The sequence below is a fragment of the Poecilia latipinna genome, unplaced genomic scaffold, assembly GCF_001443285.1.
Source record: "Poecilia latipinna isolate Pla-1442-1.1 unplaced genomic scaffold, P_latipinna-1.0 Scaffold592, whole genome shotgun sequence".
NCBI lineage: Eukaryota > Metazoa > Chordata > Actinopteri > Cyprinodontiformes > Poeciliidae > Poecilia > Poecilia latipinna.
This window is the reverse complement of record NW_015113208.1, coordinates 278,417-298,960: the sequence shown is the minus strand read 5'-3', so window position 1 is coordinate 298,960 and position 20,544 is coordinate 278,417. Positions and strand designations below refer to the sequence as shown.

Below are 20,544 nucleotides of genomic sequence, written 5' to 3'. Positions count from 1 at the left end.
TTTTAACACAATTTTTTAAAAATGTGTATGTTTCTCTTGAAAACAGCAAGCCAAGTTCAGGAATCCATTATGCAGAACAAACAACAAATTTTAGATTTGTAGAAATGTTCAAAATATTGCTCTTGTAATGTCTCTCTGTTTATAACACAACTTAAAATAATTAGTCTTTCTGGCCTTTTGTTTAGTTTTTTTTCCACTAGCACACATATTTGTCAGGACCTGGGTGGCAACCTTTGAGAATGGCAGAATCTATTGAATGCATACAGACAAATTGTTTATTAAATTTCATCCAGTATTTCTTCAAACGTCTTTTGAATCTTAAATGATGTCTTTCTTCTGTAAAACAAGAGGCAATGTAACAAAGCTGCATCCATGCACAAATAGTCGAAGCACCATCCCTTTGAGCTTAGCTTCAGATTGATAGATTTATCCACTAGCAGACAAATTGTAGACATTAATGCACTCTTTACACTGTCCAACACAATGCAAGTTGACAATGTAAGCTATAATTGTTATAATTTGCCCTTAGAAGTAGCTGAACAGTCTTGCAGAGTTGTACTGAAGCGTCGCTGTTTTCCTTCACCTCACTGACGTCGTGTCCTCTGAACCGTGTGTTTTTCCTTGTGCCGTTTGGCTGGATAGACGCTGACAGAGCTCAGAAACATGGCATGGATGAGTTTATCTCCGCTAACCCCTGTAGCTATGACCACGCCTCGCTTTTTGAGATGTTGCAGCGGCTCACACTGGACCACAGGCTCAATGACACCTTCTGTTGCTTGGTGAGTGACTCTCTGTCAGGTATCATGCTTACATGACAGTGGGGGGAGAAGTTTGCTGCTGGGCATGCTTTCAGTCTCCACATTGCTTGTGTGTTTTGCAGGGATGGTTCAGCCCGGGGCAAGTGTTTGTCCTGGATGAATACTGTGCAAGGAACGGAGTTCGAGGTTGTCACAGACATCTGTGCTACCTACGCGATCTTCTGGAACGGGCAGAAAACGGGGCTATTATCGACCCCACTCTTCTGCACTACAGCTTTGCTTTTTGTGCATCCCATGTCCATGGGAACAGGTGTGCACTCTTCTTTTGACCTGCAAGCCACATTTACCAAGTTTGACATTAGAAGAAAAATTTATGTTTTTTTTGTATTTCTAAATGAAAACTTGGAATTATATTTTTTGCTTAATTGAGCAAATCTTGTTTTGGATTCCTGGATCATGAACCAAATATGTACTTAATATATCGGAAACACATTTGTTTCAAATAGAACTATTCATTATGCAAAGGTGTTTTATAGGAGACGGTAGGGTTTTATGAATGGGCTTCTCTATCTCCAGTCAATTTCTTACCTGTCAACATTCAGGAATATTAGTTTGGATAAACAGAAACAAGTCAGACTAAAGAGTTTGGACTTGCCAATGCACGCCGCTCGGATCTCACCAACGTGTCCTGTCCAATACTTATTCTGTTTTCGGGTCAGCTGAATCACTCGGCCTCTTAAATCTCTTGGTAAAACCTCGTATGTTTTAGAATCTAGTCTTAAAAATACTCTGCTATAAGCCCCTTTGATATCAAAACTTTTACTGTCTGTGTTTTGTTTTTTCTTCAAACAACAAAATATTTTAAGGAGAATAGTTAATTTCTCTCAAAACACAGCTGACAGCTCAGAGCAACAGCTGGGGAGCGCGGACTCTACAGGAGCGGACATAAACCTCCACCTTTTTTTTTTTTTCCTCTAGTGTACTTTTTCTCATCTTTAAGTTTGCTTATATTTAAGTTATTTTTTATGTATTTTATGTTATCAATTTTGTGTCTACATATATTCTTGTTTTCTACCATTTTCTTTGTTTTTCCTTTCTTCTCTGTCCTTTGTTGCATAGTCTCTCACTGTCCATATTATTCATCCTCCCATGCGTCCGTAAAAGTCAGAGAGGGCAGCAGTTACTGGGGGCCGCTGGGCTACGAGGCTCTTGTTTCGCCACAGAGCACCCAAAGCCCAGATCCTCAGGCTGCTGCTAGGCGAGAATGCATATTCAAGTTTAAGCAAAGAAAGAAGTCCTTTCAGAGCGAAAAAAGGTGAGATTGGAGAGAAACGTCATCTCAAAAGGCTTTGCTGTTGGCTTTTAGGGAGCTGGTAGTGGGCCAACAGAGTTTTATATCACTAAAGTCAGATGAGAGTATGCTTAATCAGTGGAACATCTAAAGGACTTCAGCTGGGTAAAAGTGGATGGGTGTGATCCTCACAGGCCGGATGGACTGAGCACAGTGAAAGTGGATGAGAAGGAGCGCTTTGAGGACATTAAAGAAAAGTTGCGCGTCATTTTGGAGAACCACATTGTACATTTCAGGTGACTAATCGTTCAGCAATTGAACAATACCTACGCATGTTTTTTTGTTCTCTCATTAAACATTTAGTCTTGCCTTGCAGATATTTTTTCCCCTTCGGTCGTCCAGAGGGTGCGCTGAAAGCCACTTTGTCTTTGCTGGAGAGGGTTTGTAGATACACAAAAATCACCATGTGTAACAGAGAAATAACAATTATTATGCAATTGAAGTATCTGGGTTGAGTATTTGCTTCCTCATGTAGGTTCTGATGAAGGATATTGTGACTCCAGTTCCACCTGAAGAAGTCAAAGGAGTGATTCGCAAAAATTTGGAGCAGGCCGCTCAGCTCAACTACCAGCGGATCAAAGACTATGCTAAAATTGAAGGTAACCAGAAAAATATATATTTGAGCAAAGCGAAGTGGCTTTTGCAGAAAACGAAGTAGAAAGTAGAAAAACACGTTGAACACATGGTTTAATTCCCTTCATCTTCCTTCTTTCTTACTACAGTTTGAGACCCTCCCTGTCACTGCTAGCTATGTTATTTACACTAGCTGAATTCACTTGATATATGGCCAGTTTGAGCCCATATCCCAAATGATTCATGGCACGCAGATGATTATTTTTTTTCTTTAACAGTGTGCCATCACTTTCTGTCTCTCCGTTCAATAACTCTCTCCTTTGTTTCAGGCCTTCTTTAGCTCTGTGCTGTTCTGTAGGTCAAGTTGGCTTTTGTGTAGAGGTGTGTGAGTAAAAATGCATTCAAATCCAAAGCCCTGAAATCTGTTGATGTGCTGATTTCTCATTGTGCCTTGAGAATTCTAACCTGACATTAGATGGTTGGACCAGTATCTCAGCTTGACTTAGTGGCCTCTCTGACTCCCAGTTCCCAGCCGATGCATCTTCCCCATCCCTCCCACTTTCTCACTTTCTCTCTTAATATCTATGATTCCTCAAGCTGATTTTGCGTCCCCTCCCCCCGCCTCCCTCCATCTTTGTCCAATGATCCTGCTTAGGCTCACAATCTTCTGCTCTCTGTCCTTTGCTGTCCGCTATGCTTTTCTCTCTTCTTCCACAGATATTGCTTTAAATACCTTCAATAACATGTTTTTATTTAGCTTATTTAAAAGAAATGCTGGGATTGCAGAGGAAGTGGTGGTTTCAGAGTTTGTCAGCCCTGCAGGAGTTTTCCAAAAATAGACAAATTATCTGGATTTTCTATTTGCCATTCTTAAAAATATAAAACTAGACAATATCTCTTAATTAGAATATTTAGTTTAATTATCAAAGTATAAACTCTGAATGTTTTAAGTCAAATGTAAGCAGCAATGTAAAAACTTATGAGGGGTTTACAAACATTTGAACAACATTATCCAAACCAGCATCGCCCACCTGCATGTGCTTTGAGACATAACAATGTGACCTTTCTTTATTGGCATGAGCTATTATGAAGAAAGACAACATTAAGGCTTAATTTATCAGTGCTGTGCAAAAGTTATGTCACCCCTCATTTCTTCATACCTACCAAAGAACCTGGCTTTTTTGTTATATATAGAAGTCTTGTTCCACTGTAGTTCTCCAGGTTTTCCAAACGTTTATCCAAGTGTTTCCATGGATTCCATGTGATTAGTAACTCCCATAAATATTGGTGGTCTACTCTTTTTATTTACTAAAATTGCCTTTTTATCTGATATGCATATTTGTTCATTCAACCTATGTGAAATTTGATAATCTGATACGCAAAAATGTAAAAACGGAGAAAATGTGTAAAGCGAGAAATACCTTTTCACACATGAAAGCAAACCGCAGCATCTTGAAAATTAAACGTACAAGCAGAAAGGACAAATGAAGACTTTTGCACAGTGCTGACTTACAGTCTCTTCCCATGTCAAACATTTGACTTACACACAAAAAGTCAAACTTTAACATTGTTTGTGCCTTGAAAGAAATCCCCCAGGGTGCTAAAGATACTAAGGCTCCAGTCCTTACTATCTTTTCATGCTGTGTGAATTTACTTCCCCTTGTTTCCTTGTGAGACGCCTGGCTCAAAATAAACCAGATGTTTCATTTAACTGCTGGGCTTGCTGCCCAGCACAATGCCAGTTTCACTTGGACAGCCCTCCTCCCATTGGCTTCTGAACTCCAGCCCTCCCACTTCTGACCCTAGCCTCTTGCATGCTACAATCCTGTTTTTTTATAGGGAAAAAGAGGGAAATGTATGAGCACCCTGTCTTCTGCTTGGCCTCTCAAGTGATGGATTTAACCATCCGTGAGTACCCTGATCATCCTCTCCCCGCTCTTTCATCCCTCTACGGCCTCCTCTTCTCCTTCAAAGATGCTGCTCCTGCCGCCATGCTTGCTTTTATCTGTGCCTTTATGTGTCGGAGTGAGTGGGGAGCACACCAGTCCAGAAATCTGTGAAGTGCCGCGCTGAATCGGTCGGGGGTCCTCTTTTAGGCACCGTCTGTTTGTGATGGAAATGAATGAGCAGTCTGGTCTGTATAGCTTCTTTCTTTTGGTTGGACGCCCATTCCTTTGACTTGAATGCATTTTTAGACTGCGTACATTGTTATCTCCTGCAGTCATTTGGTCTGATCATGTCAGTGCTTTGCCAAACAGGTAGGCTTCTTTTTTTTTTATTTCCTCTCTGTGGCACTATAGTGAAGGAGCGTCTGTCGACTGGGCTTTCGAATGGGGAATACAGTCCAATGTGTGGATTCAAGAGCTCCACTTTTATCTTAACTTAACTTCAGTCATATCAAGTCGCTTTAAGTGTCCTGTCTGCTGTGATCACAGTACTTTTACATGTGTCCTGTCTGTTTACAGTAGTCCACGCTTTGTCTGTTTAACAAACATATTGTCACTTTTTTTAATTTCCTGTTTTCCACAGGCTTTCTGTGTTTCTGTTTTTTTTTATATTTCTTTTTAACTGTGTGATGTCTGTCCGTCTCAGAAATCTCACTCCCTGCAGCTGAAACCACCCGAGCAGAACAACACCTCTGAGTCCCAAAGTACCGTGAAGCTATAATCACAGAGATGTGCTGACTCTAAACATCTGCTTTTTTATCTTTTCTCTCCCCTTTTTTTCTTGCCGAAGTTGAGAAAGGTCAAAAGGATCAGAAGGATCCAGGTGATGCTACGTTTAGCTTATGGTTTAGCTACAATGCACACAAATACAGCCACACACTCCCTTCTTTAGACACATATTTTCATTCCACATGGACTATTTACTATTTTATCACATGAAAAACAAAGAATTCTCAATGTATTTTATTAGGATTCTATGTGATAAACCAACGCAAAGTAGTTTATAATTGCGGTAGGTAATGATACATGTTTTTCAACATTTCTTCTTACAAATTATTATCTGAAAAGTGTGGCACTCTTTTGCATTCAGCCCTCTTTCTCTCTGATCCCATGTGACCAGTTGCCTTAGGAGTCAGCTAGTTAGTAAATGTAGCCAAGTGGGTTGGAAATAAAGTTGTAAAGACGTTTAAAGCAACTCTTTTTGTTTTATCATCATATGATTGAAAGTCTTTCCAAACTGCAAATCTGGGCTGTTCATCTATGTTAACGGGCATTTTTCAAAGACGGATGTTTTTGGAGCAGCTGTAGAGTTTCACAGCTACTTTGGAGAGTATTTTGACACAGCAGCGATTTGTCAAAGTAGCAGTAAAGCTATTATTAAAGGAGGTCATGGGAACTAGAGTTGATAAGAAGACAGTAGTTGATGGAAGAAACTAATTACATAGGAGTCCTTGAACACAAAGAAGTTAAAGACTTGAAAATGGCGGTAGGTTATCAATCTAGCTGAATCATAAAAATACAGCCACTTTGAAAACAGGACAGCTTCAGTCAGAATATATTCAACCGATAGGTCTAGTCCAGGGGTGTCCAAAGTCGGTCCTGGAGGGCCAGCATCCTGCATGTTTTAGTTCCCTTCCTAGTGGTAGTAACAACCTTTTCAGCATGTCAATGTTCTTCTTAGACCTTCTAATGAGACATCACTTGATCCAGGTGTGTTAAACCAGGGAGAGAACTAAAACATGCAGGATCCCGGCCCTCGAGGACCGACTTTGGACACCATTGGTCTAGTCAAAGTCTAGATCTAAGCCCAATTTGGGAATCTGTGGCTCCAATCTGACTGAACTTGAGATCCTTTGAGAAGACAAATATGTAAATATGTTAGTGTTTTGAGTTGGTTCATCACATACCTCCCTATAAGATCGAAACATTTCTGAATGTAATGCAAATCATGTAAAATATTTTGTAATGAAATAGTGAAGTACTTTATCTACAAATCTTTCATCTGTAGCACATCATTCCTGTAGTACTTCACAATATGCGAACATTAGTATGCTTACATCAGTATGCTTTTTTATCGAGTAAATATGGTGATTGTACTACTTTATATTTCAAGTCTGAACCTTTCTAAGACACATAACCTGTTCTCATAAACTGCATCTTGGTTACAGATGCACTGATTGTAGCAACAGTAATACATGAATATTTTGGTTTCATTCTGAGAAACCATGAAATTCATAACATAATACAAACTTTCAATAAAGGTCTTACTATATACAATCTCCAATACATTTTCTCAATGTAAATATGAAAAAAAAAATACAATACAAACTGTTTTCATATGATTTAATACTCTAGTCAAATGTGCTGGTGACTTAGAAGGAGTATTAGCTGTTATTCTCAATATAAACAAATAAAGCCTTGCTCCAGGCCTTCAGATGGTTTCATCACATCTTCAGCCGAACTACAGCAAAGTTTATCTCGCATGCTGCAGCCATTTGTCTCATGCTCAAGTGAGATCTATATTTAAAAATAAAACACATATAACATCCAACCATTTGCAGATAATTATCACTTTTGTCAGTCATCTTAAAATGCCTGTGGCTCAGTAAATAGATTGGTTGCTGTTTGATCTTCAGCTTTTCCAGCCTAAAAGCCGAAATGCCCTGGGGAAGGATACTCAGCAGTTGGCAGAAAAATACGCTGCCGTTTCTGGAATTTGGAAATACATACAGCCCTACATTACATGTGTAGGTGTATGCATGTCGAAGAGGGAGGGATGGAGAGAGGAAAGCGTTCCTTCTGTAAAATAAGTATAGGATCTGTATATGAACGGTTAGGCACATTTCTAAATTTGACTTTTTAAAATGCCATGATGGAAATGATTTATATCTTTCTCTGAATTATTGATTAAAATATTTACTGACAATAAAGCAGAAAAAAAAAAAAAACAATAATAATCTTAAATTTACCAGCTTTTTTCGTGTTTCTTCTGGTGTTTTGACTATTATATTTGATGATGAGCTCCAAGTGTTAGACACTGCAACACCTTTTGCCATCACTCTAATCTTTAGCTCCTTCCACTCTGGCTAGGCTAATCTATAACATTAATATTACTTTGAGTCAGAAGAAACATGTTGGATAAATTAAAAAGTTGCTTTAAACCTAGAGCCGCCACAGAAATAATTAGCTTTGGGTTTAACCGCATCTCAGAACAAGCAACAGCTCCGTAAAACACTGACCCAAGCCAATAAGCTATTACAGCAAAACTCTTCCTGTTTTATGTAGTTACACATTTATGTGCTTTTGATTTAAGATTTCTGTTACCATCCAGTCCCATGTTGAAATTGTACCCATTTGAGCAAACATTGTTATGCTGTTTTATAACTCCATTTCACGACTTGTACCCGTCTTTTTAGACGATGTTGCCAATAAAGGTACATCAGTTTCGTGCCATCTTCAAGTGTTTTGAAGATCACTGGTTGATACATAAAAAAAAAAAAAAAAAAAAAATTAAACACAAAGAAACATCAATTTGTTGTCAAATCTAGCACCAGCACACTGTAAAAATATTGGTTAAACAGCTCTGAAGTAACCTCATCAAGCAACTAGGAGCAATGATTTAAATCAGCTACAGGATTTTAAATATTCATTGAAACTATGAGGTTAAGAAAAATAATCCAAAATCTCAGAATCCGACAACATTCAGCAACAATTAGAAAAGGACGATGACGCAAAATAATAAGAAGGTATAGAAGTTATTTAAAAGCTTTCAAGTTTATAAAGAAATATAGGCTATAATTTCCATGTCATTTCAGTCACAGCGACTCCAGTAATTATTCGTAATAAGCATTACTTTCCTTACATTTCACAGATTTAGCGTAGAACATGTTGGCCTAAAAACCATGTTTCACTTGATGGATAACTTCTAGGAGTACTGAAACATTTTTACAGTGTGTTTATGGAGTATTTTCAAGTAAGCCGTGCGACAGCTCCTTATACAAATGGCTTATTCGAAACCTGTTCACAAAATGCATGTTTTTGATGCCACATTGCACCTCCATCTCAATGCCACTATTCTTTTGTCTGATACTCCTGCAACATAACTCTGACTATCCTGCAAACACATCAGCTTTGTTGCTCCATGTCATGCATCCCACACAGCGCCTTCCACAATTGCTCGTACCCTTGGTAAAGATGTTTTAAAAGCTCTTATTGCAGTAGCATAATCACACATTAAAATGGCAAGACATTCACTCTGAGTTGAAAATAAAAAGGCGGTCTGAAGAAATATATATTTTTACAAAACACTGCTGCCGCACTAATTCACACCTCTGTTTTTAACACTTTCCTGCAAGCCCCTCCTGCTACTAAGACAGTGTTTAGTCTTCTCTCTTAAGATTTCACAAGTTTGGAGGATACAAAGTCCATTCCTCTTTGCACAAAATCTTCAGGTCACCCTTTTTCCTGGGTCTTGCTTTATACTGTTCTCTCCTCAGCCCATGGCTCTGGACCTCTGTACAGTTTTGGTAATTCAGTCTGTGTCTGGTGAACCATGTTTTGTATTTGATGAGGCCATTACGCTACTAAAGACCCAGTGAAATACAACAAAATACTGTTAGGTGAAATCTGCCGTTTCAAATAGCACTCTTAACAAGGTTCTCAAAACTTGTGGAACTGAAACAGCCCCGTAGCAACACAGATCATCCACCGTACTTAACAGAAGACATGATGATCTGTTCCAGATATTCATGACTTGTTCTCTGAGTCCCACCAGGCCCACCTTAAGTGTTTGATGCCAAAAGCTCAGTCAAGGTTTAATCTGACTCCAGCACACAATTCCAGTTAAAGTCCCAGTAGAGTTTAGTAGACACCATATATTGTAGATCACATATAATGGCTTTTGTACTGACTTCGTGACCCTGGATTGTCACTTTTTACTGTAGCAGTGCACTACAAATCTGTCTTGCAGAGAAGTTTGTCGTCTTGTACTTTCTTTTAAAGGCTACCAAGTACAGAAAAGCTACTTTTTTTAAAATGACATATTATCTTGTCCTTCTTGTTTTGATGAGGAGCCAGGACAAGTGGGATTTGGGCCATATTTGTAAACCAGAAAACAGGAAGTTTCATAGTGATCAAATCAAAAAAGTGTAAAACATACTTTTAAGTATTAATTTTATAAGAACTCTCTGGGTATCAATAAGTGTTGCACTGGTTATCTTCATAAAAAAAAAAAAAAACATTTTTACCTCGAACAAATAAAATTACAACATATAAAAGTAATATTTTTTTTCCAGATTTAGTGTGAGATTATGCTGCTTTATCACAATATAGTTTAAGGCTTTTCACACATCTTCACTAGGGGAGACAATAGGGGTTTAGGGTGCTGTAAAATGGAAAAATCTTATACATTACTTGCTTTAAGGGATATAAGTGGGTAAACATCACAGTGTAAACACTGTGTTTATGCTTTTTTGCTAAATTGAATAAAATTAAGGGGAAAAAAAATTATCCCATATAGTCATAAAACCCCCCTTGGAATGCTTCTCTTTGCTTGACTAACCGCTCATCCCTCACCCTCATCCTTTTGTCTCAGAAAACGCAGGCCGCTTAGTCACGCCTGCCAAAAAGCTGGAGGAAACAATTCGCCTGGCGGAGTTAGTCATAGAGGTCCTCCAGCAGAACCAGGAACACCATGCGGAGGTGAGTGAGAACCCTCTCCTCCTCCTCTCCTCAAAGCACGTCCCCCTCTTTACTCCTCACTCTTATCCCACTCGTCCCACTTCAGAGAGTTAGTGTCATAATAGTCAGCCAGCTATAAATAAAGCTGCTTTCATCTATGGGTAGCAAAAAAAAAAAAAAAAAGAAGAAGAAGAAGAAATCCTGCATGAATTTAATAGAGGAAGGCTTTAATTAGCATTGAACAAAATAAGACTAAAAGCGTCATAGCTTAAGTTTAGATGTACTGCAGATTAGACAGACTAAACATTATATTTTGCTGCTCAGTAGTTATAGTAGGTGATAAAAATTTTTTTACATAAATACATATTTTTTTTGCTTTTGCATATGCCAATTATAGTGCTCTAGCTGTTTATGGTATCTTTGTAAAGAAAAAAAATATCATTATTAATACTACGGGTCTTTTTTATCAAAAGAAGTATTAAGTAAGAATAAATTATACTTTTTGTTTGAGATTTTCACTTGTTTAGACTCCTAAAATCATTTAAATTAATGGCTCTCAAACTGTGATGCAGCCTAATTTGCGGATAAAAAATGTTTACAGATCTTTTATCAAGCTATTGTTTATCAATTTTTCTGCAAAAACACATTTTTAGATTGGATCTCTTTATGTTCCAGGTGTTCAGAAATATTTGTTACCTTATGTATTTTTGGTGTTGTGGATTTAGTCTACTAATATTATGCTGTGAGGATTTAAAAAAAAAAATAAATATATATATTTAATAAATGAGTACTTCTGAGAACAAACTTAAACTTGTGGGTCCATCTTACCAGCTGATGGCTGTAGAATGACAAATTGTTGCATTTGAGTTGCACATGCTTTGTCCATGTTCATCATAAACACTGATTTTTATTCCACAAATTTTATACAATACGGAGGAGCATACTAGTTTGTATTTAGTAGAGGTAGTTTTAATCCGACAAGCAAAAATAGTTGAAAAATACACAGTTAAAAATTGCAGTATTTCTCAATGTAATTTTTAAGTATAAGATAAATATTACTGCTTTAAAACACTGAATGAGCTTTATTATTGTTCGACTTTTTCTTCTAAAATACTCTGCTAGAGAACAACATGACTATGTGTAGCTGTGTAGATCTGCAGGTGATCCAGTATGGTCTCAGAATATGCAGATAAAGCAGATTTATTGTATCTCTCTGAATATGCTTGACAGGCGGCAGTCACAAGTTCTGGAGATCAATCGGTACAGTATTTATATTTCTTTCTCCTCTTCAGTCCCCATCACAACCCCCTTGTATGGCATGAGCCACTATGGCAAGAGGCACGTTTCAGGCAGAGATTGAACTCATAGCTGCTGTAGCTCTGGGTGGGTTTTAAGGCAAAGATATGAGAGCAAGCTTGTATAAAAATCTAAAAAAAAACTAGAAGCACATTAGCTTTCACAACATGATTGTGATCATTAAGCATGCTCATCAGGCCATAAAGAGGTTTCCTTTTTCTCCAAGCATGCCGAACCAGAAAATTTCCCAAAGTATGCTCCATATGAACCTTTGAAGTTTGATCCACCGTGAACATTTGTTCCTTCTCCATCTGACAATTGATTTCACAGTCCGCACTTGTTCAAGCATTTCTTTTCCAGCTTCTCTTCCTCCTCCTCCTCCATCCCTTTCTGCTATCTGTTCTTAACATATAAACCCGTTTCAAACAAATTTCTCAAAGTACATTATTGTTCTGTACATCTTCCTGTGTTTTTACTGTCTAATGATTGGTGACTGTCCGAGCAGGGAAAAGAGGTATGTAGCCAAGCTGAATGAGAACCCCCTCCCCCATAATGCTCTGTGCATGTCAAAACAGATGATTCCACATATCGTACCCCCTCAGCATCAGTACACCCCTCCCCCCCAACTCTGGACTGGTCCTTTAACACTGTTTGACTGATACAGGATTGCAGTCGTTGTGCCTGAACTCTCAGTATGACACAGACTTCTCAGAGTCCTGTTTGCGTCTCTCAACCACTATCAAAGGCTGAAGGCTACTCTACCTTTCAGCGTTTTCCTCTCCCTAACCTGACAAAAAAAATTTGACCGTCCTCTCATTCAACTTTCATGAGAGTATTTTTTCCTTGACTGTGGTGGAGAAAGGCTTGTTTGCTGCCTTTTTTTTTTTTATCTCTAACAATAGAGCTTTCATGCTTTTTTTTTATTCTAGGAATGGGCAGGTAAGTTGGTGGGTAAGTGGGTCTGTCTGCCATTGTTATTCCAGGTGGTAATTTTACCTTCACAGTTAGAGGTTAAAAGTAAAAGCATGCATAACAATTTGAAAGGATTAAGCTTCTGAATTTGGCAACGTGTTATCCTGAATGATAAGCAAATAAACCAAGACTGCCAGCTAAGCAACTACTGTCAAAGGGTGAGGAGATTCTGACCGTGCCAGAAAATTGTCATCTGAATCTCAAAGACTTTACTTAACTAATTGGGAAAGCCATTCTTCAAGTGGAGACATGCTGTGGGCTGCAGTCTTTGGTGTGCCTATATATAAAGATGTGCATGAGTCACATTCACATCTAGTGGGTTGTGAGATTGTTGCTGATGTGAATGGTGGACCCCCTCATTTTCTTAGCTTCGGAGAAAAGCATGCAGGGAGATCCATGTTTGCATGAGAAAAACACTTTTGCCTTTGATACATAGAAATCGTGCTGAAGATGAGGTCCTTTGCACAGGTAGTCATACCTGTTGAACGTTGTGACATTTTGCCACATTAAAACTACAAACTTCAACTTATTTTTCTGTCACTCTGTGACAGATCCAGAAAAAGTTGGACATGACTGTGAAGTGGAGGGGAAAGGATACATGGTTCTCTAATGCTTTCCTAGTAATCTGAAAGGGCATCCATTTGCATTCAGTGCCATTTTACTATGATAGAACTAAAAAAATCCAGTGTAACAGATTGTATTCAGAAGTTAGCTGAGTACTGAGTAAATAAATACTGGCTCGATGCAGTTGTCAGGGATAAACTTGTATACACCAGGATTCAATTATAAAACAGTATCCCAAGCTTTTAACATTACAAAGCACTGTTTATGGCACTTCTGCTAACCTATCAAGCCATGGTCATCTGCATATGCTTACAGGCTGGGCAAGAGTATCATGAATCAGAACTCTGGTGATACTATAGACAGCTGTTGTTCATGTGCAATATTCTATCAATCAGTCAAGTTAATTTGTATAGCACTTCAGCAACAAGGCAGTTGAAAGTGCTTCATATTATAAAAACTCCAAAATACAAAGTCATGGAAAAAAAACACGAGGTTGTGTTTTTGCTTGAGGTTGCAAAATAACGTGCAACCTCCAGCTGTTTACAAATCTTGCTTTGATTAAGTGGCAAGAAGAAAGTCACTCTTGACAGAAAGCCATTTTGCTTCAGCTTAAGTGTTACAATGCCCCAGATAAAGTCCAGACCTAACTCCAGGTAAAGAATATGTAGCAAGACTTGAAAAATAGCTCTTTGTTGATGTGCCTGCGATTGAGTTATTTTGTGAAGGAGAATGAAATGTCAATCTGTCAAGGCCCTAAAAGACTTACAGGCTCTATACCCAAAACCTCTTCATAGCTTCATATAAAGCAAATGTTACACAGCATGTGTCTCTTTCCTCCCACTAATCGGGTTTGTACTACTTTGTGAATGGCGATTTTGAAAAATCTTGATAAGTGTGATGTTATAATATGACAAGATATGTTCAACTGGCGTTTATACTTTTGCAAAGCACTGTTCATGCAACACAACTTTGCAAATCTGTCAAATATTTTTGCATCAACAAATTCCTACCAGTTAAGTTGGAATTACTCATGCACTATGTAATGACAAGCATTCTCAATATACCACACATAAACAAACAGATTGAATGAGGGTTTAATAAGAAAGGTCAAGTTTTGTATGTTCACCTTCAAAAATGAGACAATAAATACCTGAGGAAGCTTAAACGTCTTTGGAAGACACCAATATGTTTTCATGCAGTAAGGCGTAAAATAAATTACACCAACCTAGCTGCATACTGTTATTAGCACCTATTAAGACTTAAAACACAGAGAAACAGCAGGTTAAGACTGGCATGGAATCAAACCACTTATTTTAAAAGATTGTTTCTCTTTAAGAGTACACATTGTTTGTTGTATTTAACTTTATATTGCTAGCCTTTCAGTTAGTGGTAGTATTTTAGTCAATACTTGCAATACCTGCTGGTAACATTGCGTATAAAACGTAAATAACTTTTGGCTAATATGTTTCTAGTTGCTTATTTGCTAATGCCAGAACATTGGCATAAGTGAAAATAAGACTTGATCATAATTGACAATGTTTACACATTGCTTAGTTATTTTTGAGAGAACAAGTGGACACTTTATTTAAGAATTGACTTCTAATATTAATTGTAATGGTAAAGCAATTGCCCATTTAGTTAAACATTTTTCTCTAACTTTTACTAGATGACTAAACAGAAACACGATTTGACGGGCTTCCAGATTTCAGTATGTTCCGCTCAACAAAAGTCCAATAAAAGCTGGAGAAGTTAACTGAGCTGACAGTGAGCAGCCATGTTATGCCGAGCAAACCAGCTGCTGGATTTAGTTTCACATTTGAAGAAGAGAGATGAAAGAAGTGTCGGGTCTAAGCAAGAAAGCTCAGTGAAGTCCCAATAATCTCAAGTTTAATCAGAGAATACACATATATTTTAACACACCTCTGGTGTTTTCACTTGAGAACCTTTGTTCCTCCTCCTTTAGCTCGTCTGAAGGCCGTTTTCACCATGTTTCTCATCCTTCTGCTGTGTCTCTAGGCATTTGCATGGTGGACAGACCTCATGGTGGAGCACGCCGAAAACTTTCTGGCCCTCTATGGCATCGACATGGATGCTGCCCTGGAGATCCAGTCACCTGAGAGCTGGGACAGCTTTCCTCTTTTCCAACTCCTCAATGATTTCCTACGGACAGACTGTGAGCTCCATCCTTCGCTTGTTTATCTTTGGACACTTTTATCTAAATTTAAGGTCCTAATACTCTTATGTTGCATCTTATTTTCCCCGTCTTAGATTATCTGTGCAATGGAAAGTTCCACAAACACCTCCAGGATCTGTATGCTCCTCTGGTGGTTAGATATGTGGATCTGATGGAGTCCTCCATCGCACAGTCTATCCATAAGGGCTTTGAGAGGGAGTCCTGGGAGCCTGTTAAGTAAGGAGCCTGTGTCTTTATTGCAAGGCTGCAGGATGCTTGCACATGCAACGCTTTTATATTCAGACAACAGAATGACCGTGTGGAGGCTGAAAAATCTCAAAGAGCAGCTATAACGTTCCCTCTGACTTCCTTTAGGTTCACTGTTAAAGAATGAGCCAAGAGTGGGCGGAAAAACCTATTTTTTTCTTTGAAAGAAATAGGTTATTTATTTCTGGAAGTAGTCTTTAATTAATGCATGTGCCATTAGTCTTTTTTTTTCCTTTTCTTTTCATGCACATTGGGATCAGAACAACATGTAATATTTCTGTTTTGTCTGTAAACTAATCTTCATAATATGTGCTTTTTCAGTCTGTTTTGTCTCTGTTACAATTCATTTGCTGTGGCTTAAACATGTTAAATGTTGCATTTTATCGCTTTTCGCCAAATATTATTAAACAAGATATTTTTACTTTTCCTTTGTTTTCCTTACTTTTCCTTGCTTTTACTACATCACATGTTTGTGTCCAGCTCTCTGGACTCATGGGTATTTCCGTATATTGTCTCTTTGATATTAGTTTATGCGTTCTACTGTATGTTTCTTCCTTCTCCTATTTTCAGATTTTACTTTTATGATGAGTGTTACATGGCTTTTTACAGCTCCCACACCACTGTTATGGATTCTTTTTTTTGTTTCTTTTTGTCTGTCTTTTCTGCAGGAGTTTAACAAGTAATCTGCCCAATGTGAATCTACCAAATGTGAACCTCCAAATTCCCAAAGTACCAAATCTGCCAGTGCCAGTAGCAGGACTATCAGTTAACCTTCCACAAATGCCTAGCTTTTCAACCCCGTCATGGATGGCTGCTATATATGACTCTGAGTGTGTATTCAACTAGTTCACTCTAGATTCGTAGAGCAAGCAGAGAGCAACTTGGTATGAAGATGACTTTTTTTTTTTTTTTTTTTTTTGTTCTCGATTATATTTCAGTATGCATCAAATTCACAAAATGAAAAGTTAAACCTGTTTTCCTTGATGTCGGTTTTTTTCGATAAAGTTCATGTTCATGCCAAGGTACCTCTGAGTTAGAGTAGATGGGATTCTGCTTCCTGAAATGAGGCTGCAAGGCTCTCATTTGCCTCGACATGCATGCTGCTGAGCTGAGGTGTGGAGATAAAGACGAAAACAAACAGAAACATGTAGATGTGCAGCACCTTCCACACTTGGATAAGATTAATTAGGCCTTAAAAGAAATTGATCTTTTATTGCAGTTGCACATGCTGAGGCTGAGCTCATTTACTTACTGGGGGCAAAGTATTTCTATACGAGTTGCATTTTTTTACATTAAGTAATATATACCAAAGTTATTGATAATGACACTGCACAATTGCTTTGTGCCAAAAACAGAAGGAGCTTACTCTAAACCTATAATATTTTATGAAGCTGGAGCAGACAGACGGATATTTGACCATTCATCAATAGATGACAAGATTCCCTCTGATTCAGCTCATTTCAAAGGTTTTTTTTATGTTTGCAGAGATTAAAAAATATGAGAATATATTTGTATAGTTCAAAAACGTATTTATTTTTTAAAACTGGTGAACCTATTCTGTGTTGATTTTCACATGTGTTACAAATAATTATGTTGTTGAAAGCCCCAGTGATGAGTCATTTTCAGTACTCTGGCAGAGATCAGAATATATTTTTTAAATGTCCTGGTGCTTTCCAGCATCCCTTATTTTCCACTGTTTGTTGCCAGAAAGCTCAAACTCACCTAATCTAAGCACATAATTCATGTGTAACCCCAGCATAAAATCTTACATTTTTAAGTTTGTGGTGAAAGAATAGAAACTCGCTTTTTCATTTTTGACACATTACTGCCATCAAGCCAGACTTCAGATATTTTTTTGTTTGTTTTGCCTTTCTAACAATCCTCTTTGCATGGTGGTCAGATAAACTCAGTATTGTGGCAAGATGAACAGTTCGGATTGTTTGTTACTTTTGAAAAATCTATTGTGTTAAGCAAAACAAAATAACTGTTTCTTTGTGGGGGGAGGAGTTTAGCCCGCTGAGTAAATAGACCCAAATCAGAGGTTGGACTTTTCTACATTTATCAGCTGCAACAAAAGATCATTTTTTTTAAGGTTATGTTTCTTTATAGATCCTTAGCAATGTGTCTATATGTGGAGGAAGCTGTAAATTCAGGATTTACAATGAGTGCCGAATCAAAAATACCAAAGACAATAAGTCTAAATCTCCACTCTACAAATAGCATTTTCCCTCTGTGACATCCACAGACATTCCCCCATAAAGACTGCTACAACATGGCTCATGGGTTGCTATGTAAAAATTAAACTGGTGCACAATTTATAAAACTAAAGGGTATATTTAATTTAAAAAAAAAAAAGTATCTCCACTGCAGCCAGTTAAGACAGGTTGTAGCAAAAACAGGGGCTCATCTGGGATGCAGAGGAGCATAACAGCAATGCTCAGCAATATGGCTATAGGTCCATCTCTGACCTTTAACACCTGCTAGTGGTCTGATTGGGATGAAGCGACAGAGCCATCGATTGGAGATGATATAGCAGAGAGGCTCTGAGCCAAGAGTTCAAACCTCTCCGTTTTATCACATCTCCCTCTCGCCTCAAAACGTTTCCTGATTCCCAATCGGCTCTGCTCCAGAACAGAAAGGTCTGCATGGTTTGTTTCAGGGGCATCAATAGTCCAGGGTAATGGATGTTGAGAGAGGGCCTCTGATAAGTACATCTTCAGTTTTTGTTTTATTTTTTATTTTTTTCCTGAACATTTTCTTGCCCTCTCTCACATCTACATTTCCCTTCCTCTATGTCTTACAGTGTTAACAGCGGCTGTATCTGCAGTGATTTTACCTGCATGTTACCTCTTCATATATCAATCAATAATCATGCTCTGCAGTGTGGTTATTGATTTGTTGCCGTAAAACCTACCCACACCTTTTCACCCATACACTGACTGTCCAAACACATCTGAGCCAGCAGAAGGTGACGTAGACATCTGGATGGAGCAGTCGGTGTATGGTGAGAGTAAAATCTTTGGATGTACAGGAACAGCATCCTCCTCTGCACCTGCCTCAACAAATCCCCTTCCGCTTGTCAGTTTTAGAGCCGCTTGCCGCAGCAGCGCGTCCTTTACCTTCTGACCGATGTGTGTTTGGCTTGATGGCAGTAACGGCTCCGGGACATCAGAGGATCTCTTCTGGAAGCTGGACGCCCTTCAGACTTTCATCAGAGACTTGCACTGGCCGGAGGAGGAGTTTGCCAAACACCTCGAGAACCGCATCAGGCTCATGTCGAGCAACATGATAGAGAACTGCGTCAAGAGGTAAAAAAAAAAGACTTGCAGTGCTTTATAGATATTTGCTTTTTTTTTTTTCATTTAACAGCGAAAGTGGGAGTTTTATTGGGATTTAAAGGGATGGAACAACAAAAAAGTTCACAACTATGAAGTTAAACCAAAAGTTATGCATAATTTCTGGGCATTTTTTTTAAACATTTTTCTTTGATCTCCCTTTGCAAATATTGTGTAAAATCAACTTTTGCTGCTGGTCTGATACTAGCTTTGCACTTTCTTTGTAAATTAGCTCTAATGATGATTTTCCCTCATCTTAGATAATCTCATGAGACACCGTGCTTTGATTGAGTAACAGTTTAATTGAGCTTTGGTTAAAAAAACAGCCAAAGTCAAACAAGTTGTCACTAAAATATGCCAAGAGTTGAAGCCGCAGGAGTTCTCTAAGGGTTGCACTACTTCCTATCTTTGTTCTGCCACGTCTGAAGTTATAATCTGACACAGACAAAAAAGTCAAATGGCACCAAGGAAAACACACAAACATGAAGGATGATGATACAAAAGCATAGAAAATGAAGAAATACAGAAAATCCCACAGTAAGAATCACTAAAGTTCAGGCAGATTGGCTGCATAGCAATTCCCTCATCTTGTCAGATTCTTATTCACATTGAGGTCTGGGCTTTGACTGGGCCATTCTAACACATTAATATGCTTTGCTCTAAGCAATTCAGTTGTAACTCTTATTGTACATTTGTGGTCACATGAAATCTAAATAAAATACTTAAAATAGAAGTTTGTGGTTGTAATGTGACAGAATGGAAAAGTGCTAACAGGATTTGAACATGTTTGCAAGGCACTGAGTTATACACATCGGCATATTAGTCAAGTACATTATCTTTTGCTTGCATTTCAGGACCAGGATGGCATTTGAGTCCAAGCTGACAAAGAGTAGTAAGACCACAGACTTCCGTATTTCTCCATCTTTATGCACCATGTTCAATGTGATGGTGGACGCCAAGGACCAATCAGCCAAACTATGTGCTATGGAGATGGGCCAAGAGGTAAAACCTCCCACTGATGTATTCATGAAATGTTGAAGAGTCATGTTCTATGTTCTGAGTCCACTTTAATTAACTTTTTTTTTTTTCATTTGTATTTTATCTTATGTAGAAACAGTTACACTCCCAGATAGATGAATTGATTGAGGAGAGTGTGAAGGACATGATCCAACTTCTGGTTGCAAAGGTACAAAATTCATTTATTATTTTGTAAACAATGTGAACATATAAAAAATTAAGACAATTTAAAAAAATATATATGAAAGATTTGCTTCTAAATCTTCTCTTTTGTTTGTCAGTTTGTCGCTATTCTAGAGGGAGTGTTGGCCAAAATTTCCAGATACGATGAAGGAACTCTCTTTTCGTCTTTCCTCTCTTTCACGGTGAGACGAGGCTTCAACACCTCAAACTTTTACTCCTCACAAAGAATAACATTGGAAATTGATTTTATTTTGCAAGATAAAAACGCCACATATGACCTGCAAGAAGTTATGTCCAGGATGTAGTCAATAAACTATTTCCTGCTGTAAAGCACAACAAAAATTATTAGTTTTTTTTTTTTTTTTTTTTTTTTTTTTTTTTTTTTTATGTTTTTTTTTTTATTTGGATCATAAAAAAATGGTGGGAAAAA

General features: G+C 38.0%; 1 protein-coding gene across 11 annotated transcripts in view; it reads left to right on the top strand.

Annotated features, from left to right (window-relative positions):
• Positions 1 to 20,544, top strand: part of LOC106953609 (calcium-dependent secretion activator 1-like) — a 108,369-nt gene that overhangs the window by 67,962 nt on the left and 19,863 nt on the right. For 2 of the 11 annotated variants that reach the window (XM_015042495.1, XM_015042498.1), the window contains 16 exons: positions 643 to 779; positions 881 to 1,068; positions 2,244 to 2,345; positions 2,426 to 2,489; positions 2,585 to 2,708; positions 4,522 to 4,590; positions 10,222 to 10,328; positions 11,538 to 11,567; positions 12,109 to 12,117; positions 15,156 to 15,312; positions 15,408 to 15,549; positions 16,248 to 16,409; positions 18,732 to 18,887; positions 19,769 to 19,916; positions 20,026 to 20,100; positions 20,213 to 20,296. In XM_015042495.1, the coding sequence (XP_014897981.1) occupies positions 643 to 779; positions 881 to 1,068; positions 2,244 to 2,345; positions 2,426 to 2,489; positions 2,585 to 2,708; positions 4,522 to 4,590; positions 10,222 to 10,328; positions 11,538 to 11,567; positions 12,109 to 12,117; positions 15,156 to 15,312; positions 15,408 to 15,549; positions 16,248 to 16,409; positions 18,732 to 18,887; positions 19,769 to 19,916; positions 20,026 to 20,100; positions 20,213 to 20,296 (1,754 nt within the window). Of the gene's footprint in view, positions 1 to 642; positions 780 to 880; positions 1,069 to 2,243; positions 2,346 to 2,425; positions 2,490 to 2,584; positions 2,709 to 4,521; positions 4,591 to 5,418; positions 5,452 to 10,221; positions 10,329 to 11,537; positions 11,568 to 12,108; positions 12,118 to 15,155; positions 15,313 to 15,407; positions 15,550 to 16,247; positions 16,410 to 18,731; positions 18,888 to 19,768; positions 19,917 to 20,025; positions 20,101 to 20,212; positions 20,297 to 20,544 lie in introns of all 11 variants that reach the window. The other 9 variants (XM_015042500.1, XM_015042501.1, XM_015042505.1 and 6 more) reach the window with 7 other exon arrangements.